Genomic DNA, 16955 nt, shown 5'->3' on the forward strand with positions numbered 1-16955 from the left:
CACAGTTTAGTTATTGTGAATTGTGCTGCTATAAACATTGATGTGGCTATAATCTCAGCAGCTCAGGAGGCTGAGGCAGGAAGATCATAAGTTCAAAGCCAGACTCAGCAACTCAACAAAGACCCTGTCTCTAAATAAAATATTTTTTTTAAAGGCTGGTGGTAGGCTGGAGATAGAGCTCAGTTGGTAGAGTGCTTGCCTTGCATGTACAAGGCCCTGGGTTCAATCCCCAGCATCACCAAAAGAAAAAAAAAAAAAAAAGGCTGACTTGGCTCACTGGTTAAGCACCACTGAGTTCAATGCCTGGTACCACAAAAAAAAAAAAAAAAAGGAAATATACTTTTGGAGATGAAGCTCAGGGGTAGAGTGTGTGCTGGCCACAAGAGGGCCCTGAGTTTAATCCCCAACACCCAAAAAATGACATACAGTGAAAGATGCACTTTTTAAGTAATACCTGAATCAAAAAAAACAATAGAATCACAAAGGAAAACCAACTTTTTAACTAAATGCTCATTTTAAAAAAACCTCATGAACTAAAACTAAAGATCTGTTTAGATGGGGAATTTATAACTTTAATATAAAATAAAAGAAAGTATAAAAAAACTGAGTTAGGCAACCATATCAAATTGTTAGAACAAACTTGATTGGTTATATAGTTTGGTGTTAAAGCACTTGCCTACCATGTACAAAGGCCCTGGGTTCAATCCCCAACATAACAAAATAAAATTTTAAAAAAAGAAAAAGAACAAATTAAACTTGTGGAAGGTATAAAGAAAGAAACAATAATGAGCAGAAATAAAGTTGAAAAAAATATGCAGTATGGGCTGGGGATGTGGCTCAAGCAGTAGCGCACTCGCCTGGCATGCATGTGGCCCGGGTTCGATCCTCAGCACCACATATAAACAAAGATGTTGTGTCCACCGAAAACTAAAAAAAATAAATATTAAAATTCTCTCTCTCTAAATATATATATATATATGTGTGTGTGTGTGTGCATATATATATATATATATATATATACACACACACATACATATGTAGTAAGATGAACAAACCCCCAAGTTGATCATTTGAAAAGTCTAGTTATTGCTAACACCTGGCAAGACTAGCTAAAAGGAGGGGTGAAGCTGGGCAGGGTAATTTATGCCTGACATTACATTTACCTGGGAGGCTGAGGCAGGAGGATTGCTTTGAGCCCAGGAGCAACATAGTGACAAACCCATTTCAAAAAAAAGGTGGGCTACATAACATAACTGCAGATTCTGACATTTCGGAGACCATAAGAATATTTATAAAAAACTTTAATCAGATAGGGGCTGAGGTTATAGCTCAGTGGTAGAGGATGATATGCACAGCACATGCAAGGCCCTCAGTTCCATCCCCCAGGACTACAAAATTAAATTAAAAGTCAGATCAAATAACAACTAGACACACCAAAACTGACAAAAGATCTGACTTCATAACTATAAACCTTAACACAAAGAAAATTCCAATGACTTCACTGGTAAATATCTCCCAAACTTTTAAGGAAATGATAATGCTGCTCTTAAATAAAATATTCTAGATATTTTTTTTAAAAAGGCAAGCTCTCTGCCAAGCTTTTATGGAGCCAGCAACTCTGAAACTAAAACTTTACAAGTATATTATAAACAAGAGAAAAATTATAGGTCAAATCCACTTTGGGGCACAGAGGCAAAATTCCTGAACAAAATTTTGGCAAATCAAATCCAGAAAAATTTTAGCAAACAAAATTTGGTTAATTTCAGGAATGTAAAATTGCTTACAATATTGCACTATCAAAATTAAAGAGCAGGCTGTGGGTGTGGCTCAGTGGTAGAACACTTGTCTAGCATGTGCAAGGGCCCCAGTTTGATCTCTACCACCAGGGATTGGGGAAGATCTTTGGCAATCTTAGAATGAAAGAGTTCTTTCTCTTCTGATAAAAGGTGGTAGGTATCTGGGGCTGGGGCTGGGGCTCAGCAGTAGAGCACTAGCCTAGCACATGTGAGGCCCTGGGTTCAATCCTCAGCAGCACGTAAAAATAAAACAAAGGTATTATGTCCAACAACAACTAAAAAATAAATATTTTTAAAAAGGTAGTATCTGTTAGTATCATATAAATGATACAGTTTCCTCTGAGATCAGGAGTTAGACAAAGATGTTATATAACAGCTTCATCTATATCATCTAATACAGAAAACATGTTACTAGAGTCCTAGCCAATATAATAAAGTGAGAAAAAGAAAAGCTACAAGGATTAAATGCAAAGAAAACTCACAGAATATATTCAAAAAATTTCAAAGCTACAGATAAAAGGGCTAGGGATGTGGCTCAGTGGTTAGGTGTCCCTAGGTTCAATCCCTGATACCAAAAAAATAAATACATCAAGCTGGGCATGGTGGCACATGTCTATAATCCCAGCTACTTGAGAGTTAGGAGGATCTGAAGTTCAAGGCCAGTGTAAGCAATTTAACAAGATTGTCTCAGGGAAAAAAAAAAAAAAAAAAAAACCTATTAATAAACCTAACAAAACTGTTTAAGATCTCTATGCAAAGTATAAAACATTGAGTATAGAGAGGACCTAAATGAAAGCATATGACATTTTCCTGGATTGGAAGACTCAAGGTTAGGGTCAGGTTTTTTTTCTAATTGAACCACAGACTTCATACAATACCAATAAAAATTCCAGTGGGCCCTTGGTGCAGTGGCACATTCCTATGATCCCAGCTACTCAGGAGGCTGAAGCAGGAGGGATGACAAGCTCCAGGCTAGTCTAGGCCACTTAATGTCACCCTGTCTTTTTTTTTTTTTTAAGTTATACATGGGCATAATGTCTTTATTTGTTTATTTTTTTTATGTGATGCTGAGGATCGAATCCAGGGTCTCACACATGCGAGGCTACCGCTGAGCCACGACCCCAGCCCTCACCCTGTCTTAAAATGAAATAAAAAAAGACTGGGACTGTTAGCTTAGTGGTAGAACCCCTGGGTTCAATCCCCAGTATTGTGCAGGGAGGGTCCTACCAGGTAGTTGTTTCTGGTGGAATCTGGCAAATTTACATAGAAAGAAATGTGTTAAGGAATAGCCAAGACACCATCAAAGACAATCAAGGTTTAAAAAAAAAAGCTTGTTCTATTAGATATAGAACCATACAAAGTACCTGGTGCAAGGATAGACAAAGAGAACAATGTACTGTAAGAGAGAAAACCAGATTCAGAGATACCTGATTTACAATAAAGGTGGCAGAGAAGAGCAGAAGGGAAAGGACAACCTTGACAATAAATGGAGCAGGCTGGATATCCATATGGAGCAACTAGGAAAAAAAAGACCTTCACTATATACCTACCTAAATAAATAAATCAGTTCAAGTATATGATAGCTCCAAATGTAAAAGGCAAAAAAAAAAAAAAGTTCCTAAAGACAGTAGAATGAATTAGATATACCTTTCTTATGTTCACATATGCATACATGACCAGTGTAATCCCAAATCATATAAAAACCACAAGAATGGGAAGTTTTACTCCACCTATGTATGTCAAAATATGCTCTACTGTCATGTGAATTTAAAAAGAACAAATTAAAAAAGAAGTTTAGAAAAAACAATTCTAATAAAAGGTATATATAGTCATAAGATTGGGAAAATCGAGTTTAAAAAAATATTTTTAGGTCTTCAGGATAGTAAAAGAAGAATAGGACACAAAAAGCACCTACTATACTTTTTTTTTTACATAAAGTTGGAGGAAGCTACCTGTGAAATGTGTGAGGACCTTTTCAGCGTTGAAGCCAGTGAGGGGGTAGATCTGTTATTTGGGAACTTATAGTGGCATTCCTGTTATTAAGATAGCCCAATTACAAGTGAACTCCCCCTCCACTCTGCCCAGAAAGGTCCCAAGCAACACTGGAATGGGTGTGACTGAGTAGCCTACCTGCCCCTACCTCTATCCTGTTTTGGTGAAGAACTTTCTATCGAATGTCTTTGATGTGTTCTGATATAAATAAACCAGGCACAGGCTCTGTTCTTTGTCAGAAGCCCCCATTCTGAAACCCTATTTCTGTGTCCTGTGGTTATTTCCTAGTACTATTTTTCCTAGCTTTTATTTCTCAGCCAGCCCATCTCTCCAGAGGAGAGTCCTTTCCTTCGCCCACGCAGAACATGAGTGAGATAAAATAAAAACTGAAAAATTAGACATTAAAATTAAGATCTTCTTCAAAAGACATCAAGACAGTGAACGGATATGGATGTAGTTCAGTGGTAGAGTACACAGTGACCCTAGGTTCAGTCCCCAGTACCCACCCCCAACCCCCCCCAAAAAAAGAGCAAAGGAAAGCCATAGAGAGAACAGCATTAAACTAGAAATAAATGGCAAATAGGCAAAACAAATTGTGTTTCATTCATACAACAGAATTCTACACAGCAATGGAAACAAACCAATTACAGCTGCATTCAATACAAACTACTCTCAAAAATAGGTTTGTTGAGGGGTTGGGGTTGTGGCTCAGTGGTTGCAGGCTTGCCTAGCATGCGTGATGCATTGAGTTCAATTCTCTGCACCACATACAAATAAATAAAATAAAGGTCTATCAACAACTAAAAAATATTTTTTAAAAAATAGGTTTGCTGAAAGAGACCAAATACTTACAAATACATATTGAATCATTTCATTTACATGAAGCTTTAAAAAAAAGGAAAAATTAGGGTGGTGTGAGGAAGTTTGGGTGGAAAAACTATAAAGAAAGGCAAGAAATGATTACCATAAAAGGGTAATAGTTACTTCTGGAGACAGAAAAGAAATTTTGGCCATGTTCTTTTTCTTGACTTTGGTGGTGATCACACAAGTGTTTGGTGAAAATACAAGGAGGTATATTCTTTTTGTATGCTTTTAAGTTTTAAAAATCCCAAAAATACCCAAGGGCTTACTTAACACTAAACAAATTATTTACTACAGCTGTAATCAAACCTGAGCAAGCTTCGTGAAAACATGACTGGGAATATTACACTCCTCACTCAAGGTAAAACTTGCTTCTGGAAAGTTCAAATATGATCTTTATTTCTGTTTTATTTCTGTGTATCTGTACTATTGTTTTTTAAGGCTAAGGCAAAGTGTTAAATTTATCAAAACTGGATGTTTGCTATGTATTTTAAATATATTTATATTACAGCTATTCATAATTAAAGAGGGTAAAATAAAGGAGATCCTATCAATTCATCTCTCCAGGTAAAAATCCTGCTTTTACCTGTGCATTTGTTAGCCTTACAGAGAAAAATATGAAATATTTGAAAATATTTATGTTTTTACCACCACCAAAAAATTTCCCCATTTTCTTCTATTCCAGATTATCTCCTTTTTATAGTTCATGCAAGTCAAAATATTCACTCTTCCAGCCACTGGGTTCTAGATGACAAAATGAAGTGCATAGGTAACACATATGCCTAAGACAGGTCTCAATTTTACCAGTAACTTTTAACCCATGGGTAATTTCGAGTAAAAAAAAAAATTACTTCTCTTTCCACCAGCTCAGCTGGATAACTTCCCAAATGGAGAATGTCCACGTAGCAGACACTGTTAACTGATGATAACACTGGGTTATTAACAATATTCATAGTTCTCTTTTCAAACCACACACAATTTGATTCAAGGCTGCATCTCCTGCTCCTGGCCACCTGCTTCATCAAAAAGCGGGTTTTGAGAATCTACGACTATTGAGGTAGCACCATCTCTCCTGCAAAGGCTTGATTTGGCTAGAAGCTCATAATCTGGCCAGTGACATTTTAGGAGTCTTGTGAAGGTGGACTTTGAGAAAGGTTTCTTCACTCTTTAAAGGAGATATATGAGAAGAGACGGTTTCCTGCTCTTCCTCTGGACATGTTCTTTTCTTTTTGGGGGGGGCAGGGGAATGGAGGTGGGGTACCAGAAACTGAACCCAGGGGCACTTAACCACTGAGCCGCATCCCCAGCCATTTTTATTTTTTATTTTGAGACAGGCCTTGCTAAATTGCTGGCCTGGATCTTGCAATCCTCCTCAGACTCCTGAGCCGCTGGATTACAAGAGTGCACCACTACTCCCAGCTCCTCCAGATATTTTCTCCACAGCATGCAATAACCACTCTTCAACCACTGGGGGAGTTAGTTTCAGGAAGATGGAGTAGAAAAGATGGTGGCAAACTGCTAAATAACCAACCTTTACACATGTCTCACTCCAAAAACTGTCACAGTCACATTGGTCATTGATCAGTAGTTATAAATCTGGTGCTGTTAGCCTTTTCTCTTCCAAATAATGCTATGGATTGTGATAAAACTCCCCATATGGGGGTCATAATTTCTTTTAAAACTATTGTCAGAATATAAAGATGAAAAAAGAGAACTTCCACATTATACAAAAAAAGTTCAAAAGTTTTTTTAATCAGTGTAAAATGTAAAATGTCAAAGAAGTCAATTATATCCTCCAGAGTCATTGTTAAATCTCATATTGATTCATTTGAGATATATATAAACCAGTGGGGTTTAACCACTGAGCCTCATCCCCAAACCTTTTTATTTTTTATTTTGAGATAGGGTCTTATTAAGTTGCCCAGGGCCTTGCCAAGCTGCTGAGGCTGGTTTTGAACTCAAAATCTCCCAGCCTTAGCCTCCAGAGCCACTGTGAGCCACTGGGATTACAGGCATTTTAAAGACATAGTCATGTCAAGATTTTTAGTAGTGTGAAAGAGAAGTAAACATTAAAAACAAAAACAAAAAAACTCCAAAACAAACAATAAACATTATGAAACAAAAACAGAAAAAAAGGAAAAAAGCAGTGGACTTAGGATGGACAGATTTATGCCCTGGCCAAACCTTGGTCTCTACTAACTACCTTATTAGGTGAGGATAACAACCAGACTGCTGTTTTCTTGGGGTTTCTTATTGGCTGGAGTTGTTTTCTCTACTTGCATTTTAGAATCACCTGGAGAGCTTTTGAAACTGAGCAGCCCAAATGTCTACAATGAGTATTTGGGGGTGGGGACCTCAAAATCACATGCAAGGGCATTTCTTAAGAGTAAAAACAAACCTTATTTGTTGTTACTTCTGTATTGTTATAGCACCTAGCACAAAACCCCAAAAAGGAGTTTAATACTACTTGAATAACAAAAGAAAAGCTGGCTAGTTTTCTAACCTTCCTATTTTAAAAAAGATTACAGTTATGTTTACAAAGAATTTTTAAAAATCAAAGATTTGGGCTGGGGTGTAGTTCAGGAGTAGGGTGTTTGCCTAGTATGTTCAAGGCCCTGGAGTTCAATCCTCAGCACCACAAAAAATAAACAAAAAAAATTAAAAACTAAAATGAAATAATAATTTATGATGCTTATATAAAGAAAAATTCCCTTAAAAGCAATTATTAGTTGCACTTAATACAAAGAACTGAAACCCATTTCTATCTGAATAACTACATGATCCACTTTCCATTTCAGGTCATAAATCAAGGTATGATATACTAAATTTAATTAAGCTTAAAAGTAATCTAGTTTATCTCACTAAAAAACAAGTCATGAAAATTGAATTATAGGCAGTTTAGAATTCTCTCTCTACTGGTTCCTCCACAACAACTACAATTATTATACAAAGATTTACCCCTATCTTTTTTTTTTTTTTTTTTTTGTGGTGCTAGGGATTGAACCCAGGGCCTTGTGCATTTGAGGCAAGCACTCTACCACTGAACTATATCCCCAGCCTCTACCCCTACTTTTTGACAAAACAAGATTCTTTTCTTTCAGGAGTTAATTATTATAAGATAATTCAAACTAATCATTATAGTGTCATTTTTATAAAATTTCTGTACAAGATAGAGAAGAACATACACCACCAAAATGTTTACAGTGCAATATTCCTGGATGAGATTTCAGATTAGTTTTCATTCCTTATTATTTATATATTTTTATTTTTTTTAATTTTTTAGTTATAGGTGGACACATGTCTTTATTTTACTTTATGTGGTGCTGAGGATTGAACCCAGTGCCCATGCGTACTAGGTGAGTGCTCTACCTCTGAGCCACAACTCCAGCCCTTTAATATGTTTTTACAAATGAGTACGCATTACCTACACAAATTTTCTTCTGTTATTTTAAAAATAAAACATGAAAGCCTGAAAAATCAGTAAGGGTAAATAACATGAGAATCTTAAAAAGTTATGTCTTTATTTTTCCAAGTCAAAAGAGCATAAGTTAAAAATCTGATTTTTGTATTTTGAAAAAATAAATAACCTTCCACACATTACTGCTAAGAATTCAAAAGTTCTTCAGCTTTAAAAATAACCATGTTTTCAAATGCAAGGACACTTTGGGGTCAACTAACAAATGGATCTATAGACATTTGTTACTGGATTCAAGTATTGTTGAACTTCCTTAGGTTGATAACCATACTAAGGTTATGTATGAGAATGTCCTTGGTTCTTAGAAAATACACACTAAAGTTCTAAAGGACAAAGGGAAAAGTGAATACAACTTACTTTCAAACAACTTAGCAAAAAAATATAGTAAATAGAATAAATGTTAAAGTAAACCTTTTTTTTTGGCTGTGCTGGAGATCCAGAGCCTAGCACATGCTAAGCATGCTCTCTACCACTGAGCTAAACCTGGCAGCCAGTGAAAGCAAATTCTGAATATTAATGGTAAATGTGGGTAAAGTAGTATGAAAGTTGTTTGTACAATTTTTGAATTTTTTTAAACGTAAAGTTATTTCTAAATTTAAAAAAAATTGGGAGCTGGCACTGTGGCTCAGCAGTAGCACACTTGCCTGGCATGTGTGAGGCACTGGGTTCGATTCTCAGCACCACATATAAAAATAATAAAGGTCATCAACAACTAAAAAGAAAAATTTTTTTTAATTTAACTGAAAAAAAGTAATAGGAAAAAAGGTATATTGGAAACTGTCCTAACAACAACAACAACAACAAAAAAAAAACACTTAAGATCATGCTGAACCCCAACTACAAGCAAGAAAACATAGCAACACATTGGGCCAACAGTAGACTTTAAGTCAGTACTATCCAAGAAAATTAAATTTTTAGTATTAAATTTTCTAGAGGCTAGGGTTGTGGCTCAGAGATAGAGCACTCACCTAGCACGTGTGAGGCCCTGGGTTCCATCCTCAGCACCAAATAAAAATAAATAAAGGTATTGTGTCCAACTACAAAAATAAAGAAATATTTTTTTTAAAAAAATTCTAATAGCCATATTAGAGTTAAAAGAAACTGGTGAAATTAATTTTCATACACTTAGCCAAATGTCTAAAATATTATCATTTCAATGTAATCAATATAAAATGTGAGATGCTTTACAACTTTCATACTAAATCTTCAAAACCAGATATTTTACACTTAACAGTGTATCTCAATTCAGAAGCTAAGTTTGTTATACCATAAAGGAAATATTTCACCTGCATTTAGATTTCATAAATGTACAGTTAAACTAGATTTACAAGACAAAATTGTTTCAAAGTTAAAAAGTTTTCCAATCCATTTTTTATATGTAAACTTCTTAAATTAAAATTAAGAAAAAAGAAAAATTCATTTCTCAGCCACACTAGCCACAATTATCTCAATAGGTAATGGCTACAATATAGGAAAGCCTAACTTTAGATGAGAATAAAACAAATTCCCTCTACAAAAGGAGTTCATAAAACAGCTTCTATTATCAACAGATTTTTAACACAGTCATAACAGAAACACTACCAACGTACCTCTCCCAAACACAATTAGATATTCCCTATTCTACCTTTCAGAAATACCAACACAAAGCCTTCTCTCCTGTGCCTCAGTTGTCATACTGTCATTTAGGCTTAATTTGAGTTTCCTGAAAATTGGCAATCAAGTGGCCCTCTTATTTTCAGATGTGCCAGAACTAGTTCCAGCTCTAAGAAGTCTAAAATGTCCTTGTGTTTAGCATACAGGGTTTCAACGCAAAAACTGTCTCTTGATTTCCAAACAGGAGCAGGCACACAGGAGAAGGTCTCGGATTTAACAGAGGAAGTGACCCTGAGTACAGGGGGTGGGGGGGTTTCTTTTTAAACAGGTGTAAGAGATTAATTTAGTCAACACCAAGCAACACGAAAAGATTCGCCAATCAATAATTCTGTGCCAAGCAACTTGATCAGGGATTTGGCCAGAATCCCTTTGGCTAATCTCAATAGGGGCCTCCCCAAAGACATCCTGATTTAGGCCATTCTCATCTAAATTAAGGCTTAAGCAATCCTGACAGCAAATAAAATCAAATTATATACATGTGAATAAAATTCTGCCAGTCTGACAAAAGAATAAAGATAACTTATTAAGTGGGCAAAAACAGTTCCATAGGATAAAAGTTACCATAAACTAGCATTTACAAAGCATTTTGCAGAAGTTGATATCTTATTTTCTTTAGTCAGACTTTTCAATTGAACACAGTGTGGCTAGCAAATTTAATCCACAACAACCAATTCTATTATTGTTTTTTCGTTCTCCATAGGCATGTTAATATTTTTTAAAGTATTTTTATATTTTTATGTGGTGCTGAGGATCAAATGCAAGCACTCTACCACAGAGCTACAATGCCAGCTCCAATATTTTTAAGTTGATAAATCCTCTCTTATGAATTCATTAGTGCCTGGAGTCTCTCATACCACTGGAAAGTGAGGTAAGAGTATGAACAATGGTTTCTGACATCCTGCCTCACTAGTTAAGTTCCATCTTGCAATACAAAATCCCTTTTTTCCCTTTCCCTTCCCGTTCTACTTATGTAGTTGCTTTTCATGAGACATCTTATGGGGATCCACTTTGTGGAGACTAAAATAAAAGCCTGTGTATATCAACATTGACTATTTCTACTTAAAACTTAACTCCCCCCCACCCAGTCAAAAAGCTTAAGCAAGACGAATACAAACGTTTTTAAGCCATTCCTTAAGGGATTTTTTCTTATTAGATTTCTTTTGCCATGGAAATATTTACACATTCTATAGAAGTAAATAATACATTCTAAATTGGGGTATTTATTAACAAGTTCGCAGGCAATGCCTAGTTATCAACTCCAGTCTCACGTTTCTGAAATTAGCACAACACGCAGAAACCAACAGTAATCTTAAATATAGCGAACAGGCACAAGGAATAAACTACATAGAAACACACATTCCAGTGCAAGAGTTCAAGCACTATTTTGAGAAAAAAAATAAAAATAAAGTCCCACGTCTACTTCAGCAACAGAGGGATCCTCTAAGGAGGCTCAAGGCAGACCGCGCTGCAGAACGCCAATCCACACCGATTCTGGCCACCCTGCCTTTTCCAGTGGCCTGAACTCCCGCCAACCACCAGGGAGCCTGGCCACTTCACCACCCAGCAGCGGGGAAAAAAAAAATTTTTTTTTACAGGGTTACCTCCAATGCGAAACGTCCACTGACATTCTGACACTAAAAAAGTAGCATTTAAATAGAGTTTTTATAACGCCTTCAAAGGATAATTTCCTCTCTGGCTAAGACCCCACCCTTTCCCCCCTACTTAAAAGAGGCAAACACCAAATCCAGAGGCAGGTTTTCCATAGTTCATTAAACTTGAGCAACCGGCTGTATTGTAAGGCTCCGGTTCCCGGCCTGCAGCCCGCGCGCTGGCACCGGTTCCCGCAGAGGCCGGGAGAGCAAAGGCACCCCGCGGCCGGTGCGGGCGCCTCTCGGGACGCGCCCGGCAAAGCGGCCGCTAGCCAAGAGCCGGGGCTGCGGAGCCGCATCCCACAACAAAGTCCACCTGGCCAACAAAGGCTTAGCCTGCCGTCTGCAGGTGGGAGTCCCGTGACCAGAGGCCCTGCCGCCGTGGGAGAGAGTGAACCGGGTGTGTGCGGGACCGCCTCCGAAGGGACCCAGACCCCGAGATGCGAGATGCGGAGAGGCGGTGGCAAGTGCCCCACTAACGCCGGCGGGGCCGCAGGGCGCTCGCAGAGACAAGCATTTTCCCGAGGGAGGGTGGGGCGAGCGTCCGGGCGGCTCCGGGTCCCCGGAGAATGTACCGGTGCCGCGGGCAGGTTGGGGGCTGGGGCGGTCGGGGCGGCCTGCCGCCCCCAGCGCCCCGCAGCCCCGACGCCTTTCATTTGGCCTCTGCGGCGGCGGAGGCGGTCCGACCTCAGCGCTTAGCACTGCGCCAAGCAGGGGCGGGCGGGGGAGGGCGCGCCAGACCCGCCGCAGCGACGGACCACCCCTACCACCCCGCGCTGCGCCCCCTGTCCGGCCCGCCGCGGACCCCACTGCCCGCCCACAGGCCGCGCTCCCCGCAGCTCGCGGAGACGGTGCTCGGGCACTCGCCTAGTCCTCACCTCGATGTAGCCGGCCAGCGCCGCAGCGGGTGCCGTAAGCACGAGCAGCAGCAGGATCAGGAGTTTGCCCGTGACCGCGGCGGCCGCCGTCCTGGTGGCCGCCATCCCTCACCGGGTCGTTCTAGCCTGGGCTCTCAAGCTCACACACACACACGAGTTAGAACGCTTTCCCCACCGCGACCCAGAAGCATCTGAAGCCGGTTCGCCGCCGCCCCGGGGGTTTTACACCAACCGGAACTGACTTCACAAAACCACGCCCTCCTTCTGCAGCACCCAATGCTGGCCCGCAGGACTGCCCCCAAGACACCGCCCCTTGTTCGTTCCAGACCAAATCAGTGCATGGCATAGCCTGCTCCTCCCTCAGTCCCAGACGCGCGCCCCCGCCCGGCTCCGCCCCCAACCGCGGACAGCCCCGTCCCCGCCTCGGACCCCGAGGGCGTGAGGCGCGGGGGTGTGCGGTGGGTGGACCGCTGGGGCGGAGGTGCGCTCCGGATTCTAGCACCCGCGCGGTGATTTGTGTTCACGACGCTGGTCTATCCGCCTGCAGCCTCCGGATTCAAGCACATTCCGCTTCCCCGCCCCTGCGGAATATTTTTCAGATTCCTTTGGGTACCGCCCTCTTTTTGGTTCTGAAAATGGTTTTGTTAAAAACAGGATGGATCGTTAAGGGTCCAGGACTATTTACCAAAGGTGAACCCCGAGGCAGAGGGTAGACTAAAACAGGGAGCCTTCCTGCTCCCTCAATCCCCCAAGTGGAACGCGCCCGCCTCCCGCGCTCTCCTACCTACCTCCCTACCCACCCCCAGTCTGCTTCGCCTCTTCCTTGCCCGTGAACCAACGGAATTTCCACACCGTTGACCTGTGGTCCTTGGGCCTCATCCCAAACCAGGGATAGCTGCTTTGCATGAAGACCCCTAGTGCAAGGACCACGCTAAGTAGAAAGACCAGGCCCCCCTCCTCCTCGTATTTTAGGAAAAGATCCTGGTTTATTTCTTACTCTGTTTAAGATCACTAGCAAGAAAATTGCCTTCTGTTTTCTTCCTCCACTGCATTTCTTCTCACCGGGAAAAGGTTCTGCTGCCCCATTTCACATTGGCACCATGGCCTTGCCATCATGAGGGCTCTGCTAGCTTTGTATCCTTTCAGTAACCTGTAATTTATGTACCACTTTCTGCAGAAATCTGGACTAGCTTCTTTAGGTTCAACTAAATAAGTAGTCTCTACCCTCAGCAACTGACAGTAAACAGAGGAGGCAACGTTCACAGAATGAACAGAGTGGAGCAATGAGAAGAACCCTGGATTATTTTGAACTACTCACCTACATTGAGTAGTTCCTGTGGTTAAACTGGCTCTTCCTCATTCCCCAAAAACTTTGAGTACCTTTCCATTACAGAGTCTTCCTAACACTGCTCCTGCTGTGTGCTCCATATTTACCTATTGGGAACATTTTCACTCTTTCTATGCTCAAGTAGATGTGATATCATTCATAACTGAATGCTCAGAGGATTATTTCCTACTATGGCGCTTGCTCCCCTAGTTATTTCCTTGCCTCCTATGCCACTGAAGATACTTGGCTATATCATACTGCAATGCCCCTCACTGTGGAAGCCTTGACAGATGTGTGTTCAGTGGTTTTGAAGCCAATTATCTGGGTGCTAGTCCTGGTTCTGGAACTGACTTGAGTTTAGGTCTGAGTTTTGGCCCTCCCCCAAAATTATATGTTGAGGCCCTAACCCCCAATGTGATATTTGTAAGTGGGTCCTTAGGGATATTGGAGGGAGGAAGCCCTCATAATAGGATTAGTACCCTTATGAGAAAGAAGAGACTAGAGTTTGCCCCACCCCTCCTCCTTTGCATTCTCTTGTCTCTGAGACCATCATAAAAATGTAGCCATCTGCAAGCCAGGAAGAGGGCCATCGCTGAGGAACCAAATTGGCACCTAATCTCAGACTTCTCAGCCTTCAGATCTGGGAGAAATCAATTACTGTTATTTAAGCTACCTAGTTTATGGTATTTTGTTACAGTAGCTGGAACACCTGTGTAACAATGGGCTCCCTCCTTCAACACTTGGGACTCTCTTACTTGTCAAGTGTGAATCTTAAAGCCTATCTCATTTCACCAGTTAGGTGATTCAAAGAAAAATGAGAGCTAAGCACAGTGGCACATGCTTGTAATACCAGCGACTCTGGAGGTTGAGGCAGGAGGATCATGAGCTCAAAGCCAACCTTAGCAACAGAAAGGTGCTAACCAACTCAGTGAGACCCTGTCTGTAAACAAAATACAAAATTGGGCTGGGGTTGTGGCTCAGTGGTTGAGTGCCCCTGAGTTCAATCCTCAGCACCAAAAAAAAAAAAGAAAAGAAAACTGAGGGCTGGGAATATGGTAGAGAACTTGCCTGTTATGCACCAGGCCCTGAATTCAATGGGGGGGGGGAGGGAATGAATATACAAAAGTGAAAAGCATAAAGAGACTTAAATATAAATGGTGGAAGATGGTGAAACAACTGATAATCTTTTTTGTGTGTGTGTGTGTGTGTGTACCAAGGCTTGAGCCCAGGAGCACTTAACCACTGAGCCACATCCCCAGCCCTTTTGAAATTTTTTTTTAATATTTATTTTTTATAGGTGGACACAATATCTTTATTTTATTTTCATGTAGTGCTGAGGATTCTTTCCATCTTCTTAATAATCAGACTTTCTTCTAAAACAGTGTCTTCCATGTACACCTAAGACAAGTGCATTTCTTTGTTGTAAAAAAAGCAAAGTTCATGTCCCTGTCTGTATAATTACATTAGCAGCATCCTCTTGTTCATTTATCCAGCATATATGGGGCAGGGAGATAGGGGTGCATAAATAGGGCTATGATAGTTGCTCCCAAATCAGGATATTTTTCAGAATCAACAAGGAGTTTTTTAAAATATTTATTTTTTTTAGTTGTAGATGGACACAATACCTTTATTTTATTATTATTTTTTTTATGTGTTGCTGAGGATAGAACCCAGGGTCTTGCATGTGCTACGCAAGCGCTCTACCACTGAGCCACAATCTCAGCCTCAACAAGGAGTTTTATTTTAAGTCCCAGTCTCAAGCTGGGGTTGTAGCCCAATGGTAGAGCACTTGCTTAGCATGTATGAGGCACTGGGTTTGATTCTCAGCACCATATGTGAATAAATAAATAAATAAAGGTCCCTAAACAACTAAAAAAATTTTTTTTAAGTCTCGGAAATCCTAAATCTCTAAGGCTGGGATATCCAGGGGAATCAGTATATGCATTTATGTTCAAAGCTCTTCCCAATAGTTGTGTTGTTGTTGGTTTGCTTTTTGTAGTGCTGGGGCTTGAACACAGGGATCTAAGCATACTAGGCAAGTACTCTACCACTCAGCTACATCGCCAGCCCGCTAATAGTTTTCAGAACAGCTGCTCTAAAGTAGTAGTTGCTTGATTCTTGGATATCATGGAAAAGGAAAAACATTTTTAATTGGAAGAACTAACTTAAAATTAAGAGTATTTTTAGTTTTTTTAAATAAAAGCATTAAGACACATAAGGAAGACATGGTGGTGTGCATCTCAGCTACTCAGGAGGCTAAGGTAGATTTGCAAGAGCCCAGGAGTTCAAGCACAGCCTGGGCAACATAAGAGACCCATCTGCTCTTTTTTTTTTTTTTTTTTTTTTTTTAGTGCTGGCAATTGAACCCAAAACCTTGTGCCTACTACACAAACATTCTACACTGAGTTACAACCCCAGCTGGAGACACCACCTCTTAAAATATTTTATTTCATGAAGACACGATTTATTATCACCACCATTTAATTAAAGAAAGAGAATTTAACAACAAATAGTAAGAATAATTATGGGGGCTAGGGATGTAGCTCAGTGCGTAGAGTGCTTGTCTCGCATGAACAAGGCCCTGAGTTCAATCCCTGGCACCACATATACCAAAAAGAAAAAGAAAAAAGGAGTGTTCTCTAAACAAAGGAAATACTAATAGGAGGCTGCGATCTTGAGAAAGATTTAAAAGGGGGAGTATACAAAAACAGTTAAAAATAAAGTAATAGACTAATTCTTAAAAAAAAGAATAGTTATGATTTTTAAATTTTTAAATTAAGATGTATTATTATTCTCATTACAGATCAGAATGGTTAAGACTTTATAATGCAACAATCCTGGTTTAACACAGGTGTAACCTGTGAAGGAAGGGAAATAAGTGTGAATCAGTTATATACCTTGGCCTACCACTGGTAACCTTGAAATATCTGCCTCCTGTTACCCAAATTGCCCTTTTCCCACTCAGCCTTGGCTGCCTTGACTTGGTTTGGCATCACCTTTTTATGGGAATATTCTTCTCTTCTCCTTCCCCTTCCAGCATGAGTTTGGAATGTGTTCCCCAAAACATTGTGTACACATCTCTATCACAATATTACTAAGTAAACTAAGTATGAATCATTTGTTTTTATCATGAGTTCCTTGAAGGGAGGAACCATGTTTTATTATCTCCACATTGTAGCATTCTATTTGTACTTAGTGGACATTCAAAAAATATTGCTGCAATGGGAATGTAACACAGTGTTAGAACATATGATTAGCATGTTTGAGACCCTGGGTTCAATCCCCAGCACCAAAAAAAATAAAAAATTACTGAATGAAATGTAT

The 16955-nt window shown here is 39.9% G+C and overlaps 1 protein-coding gene across 4 annotated transcripts in view; it reads right to left on the bottom strand.

Moving 5' to 3' along the window:
• Aplp2 (amyloid beta precursor like protein 2) overlaps positions 1–12505 on the bottom strand; it is a 73706-nt gene extending 61201 nt beyond the window's left edge. For 3 of the 4 annotated variants that reach the window (XM_046432619.2, XM_046432618.2, XM_046432616.2), the window contains exon 1: positions 12305–12505. In XM_046432619.2, the coding sequence (XP_046288575.1) occupies positions 12305–12409 (105 nt within the window). In that variant the 5' untranslated portion in view covers positions 12410–12505. The remainder of the gene's footprint in view (positions 1–12304) is intronic. The other variant, XM_046432617.1, reaches the window with a different exon arrangement.
• Positions 12506–16955: the final 4450 nt, after the last annotated feature.

Source organism: Marmota monax, unplaced genomic scaffold (assembly GCF_021218885.2).
Source record: "Marmota monax isolate L192 unplaced genomic scaffold, Marmota_monax_Labrador192_F-V1.1 WCK01_AAM20220418_F8-fsc00062, whole genome shotgun sequence".
Classification (NCBI taxonomy): Eukaryota; Metazoa; Chordata; class Mammalia; order Rodentia; family Sciuridae; genus Marmota; species Marmota monax.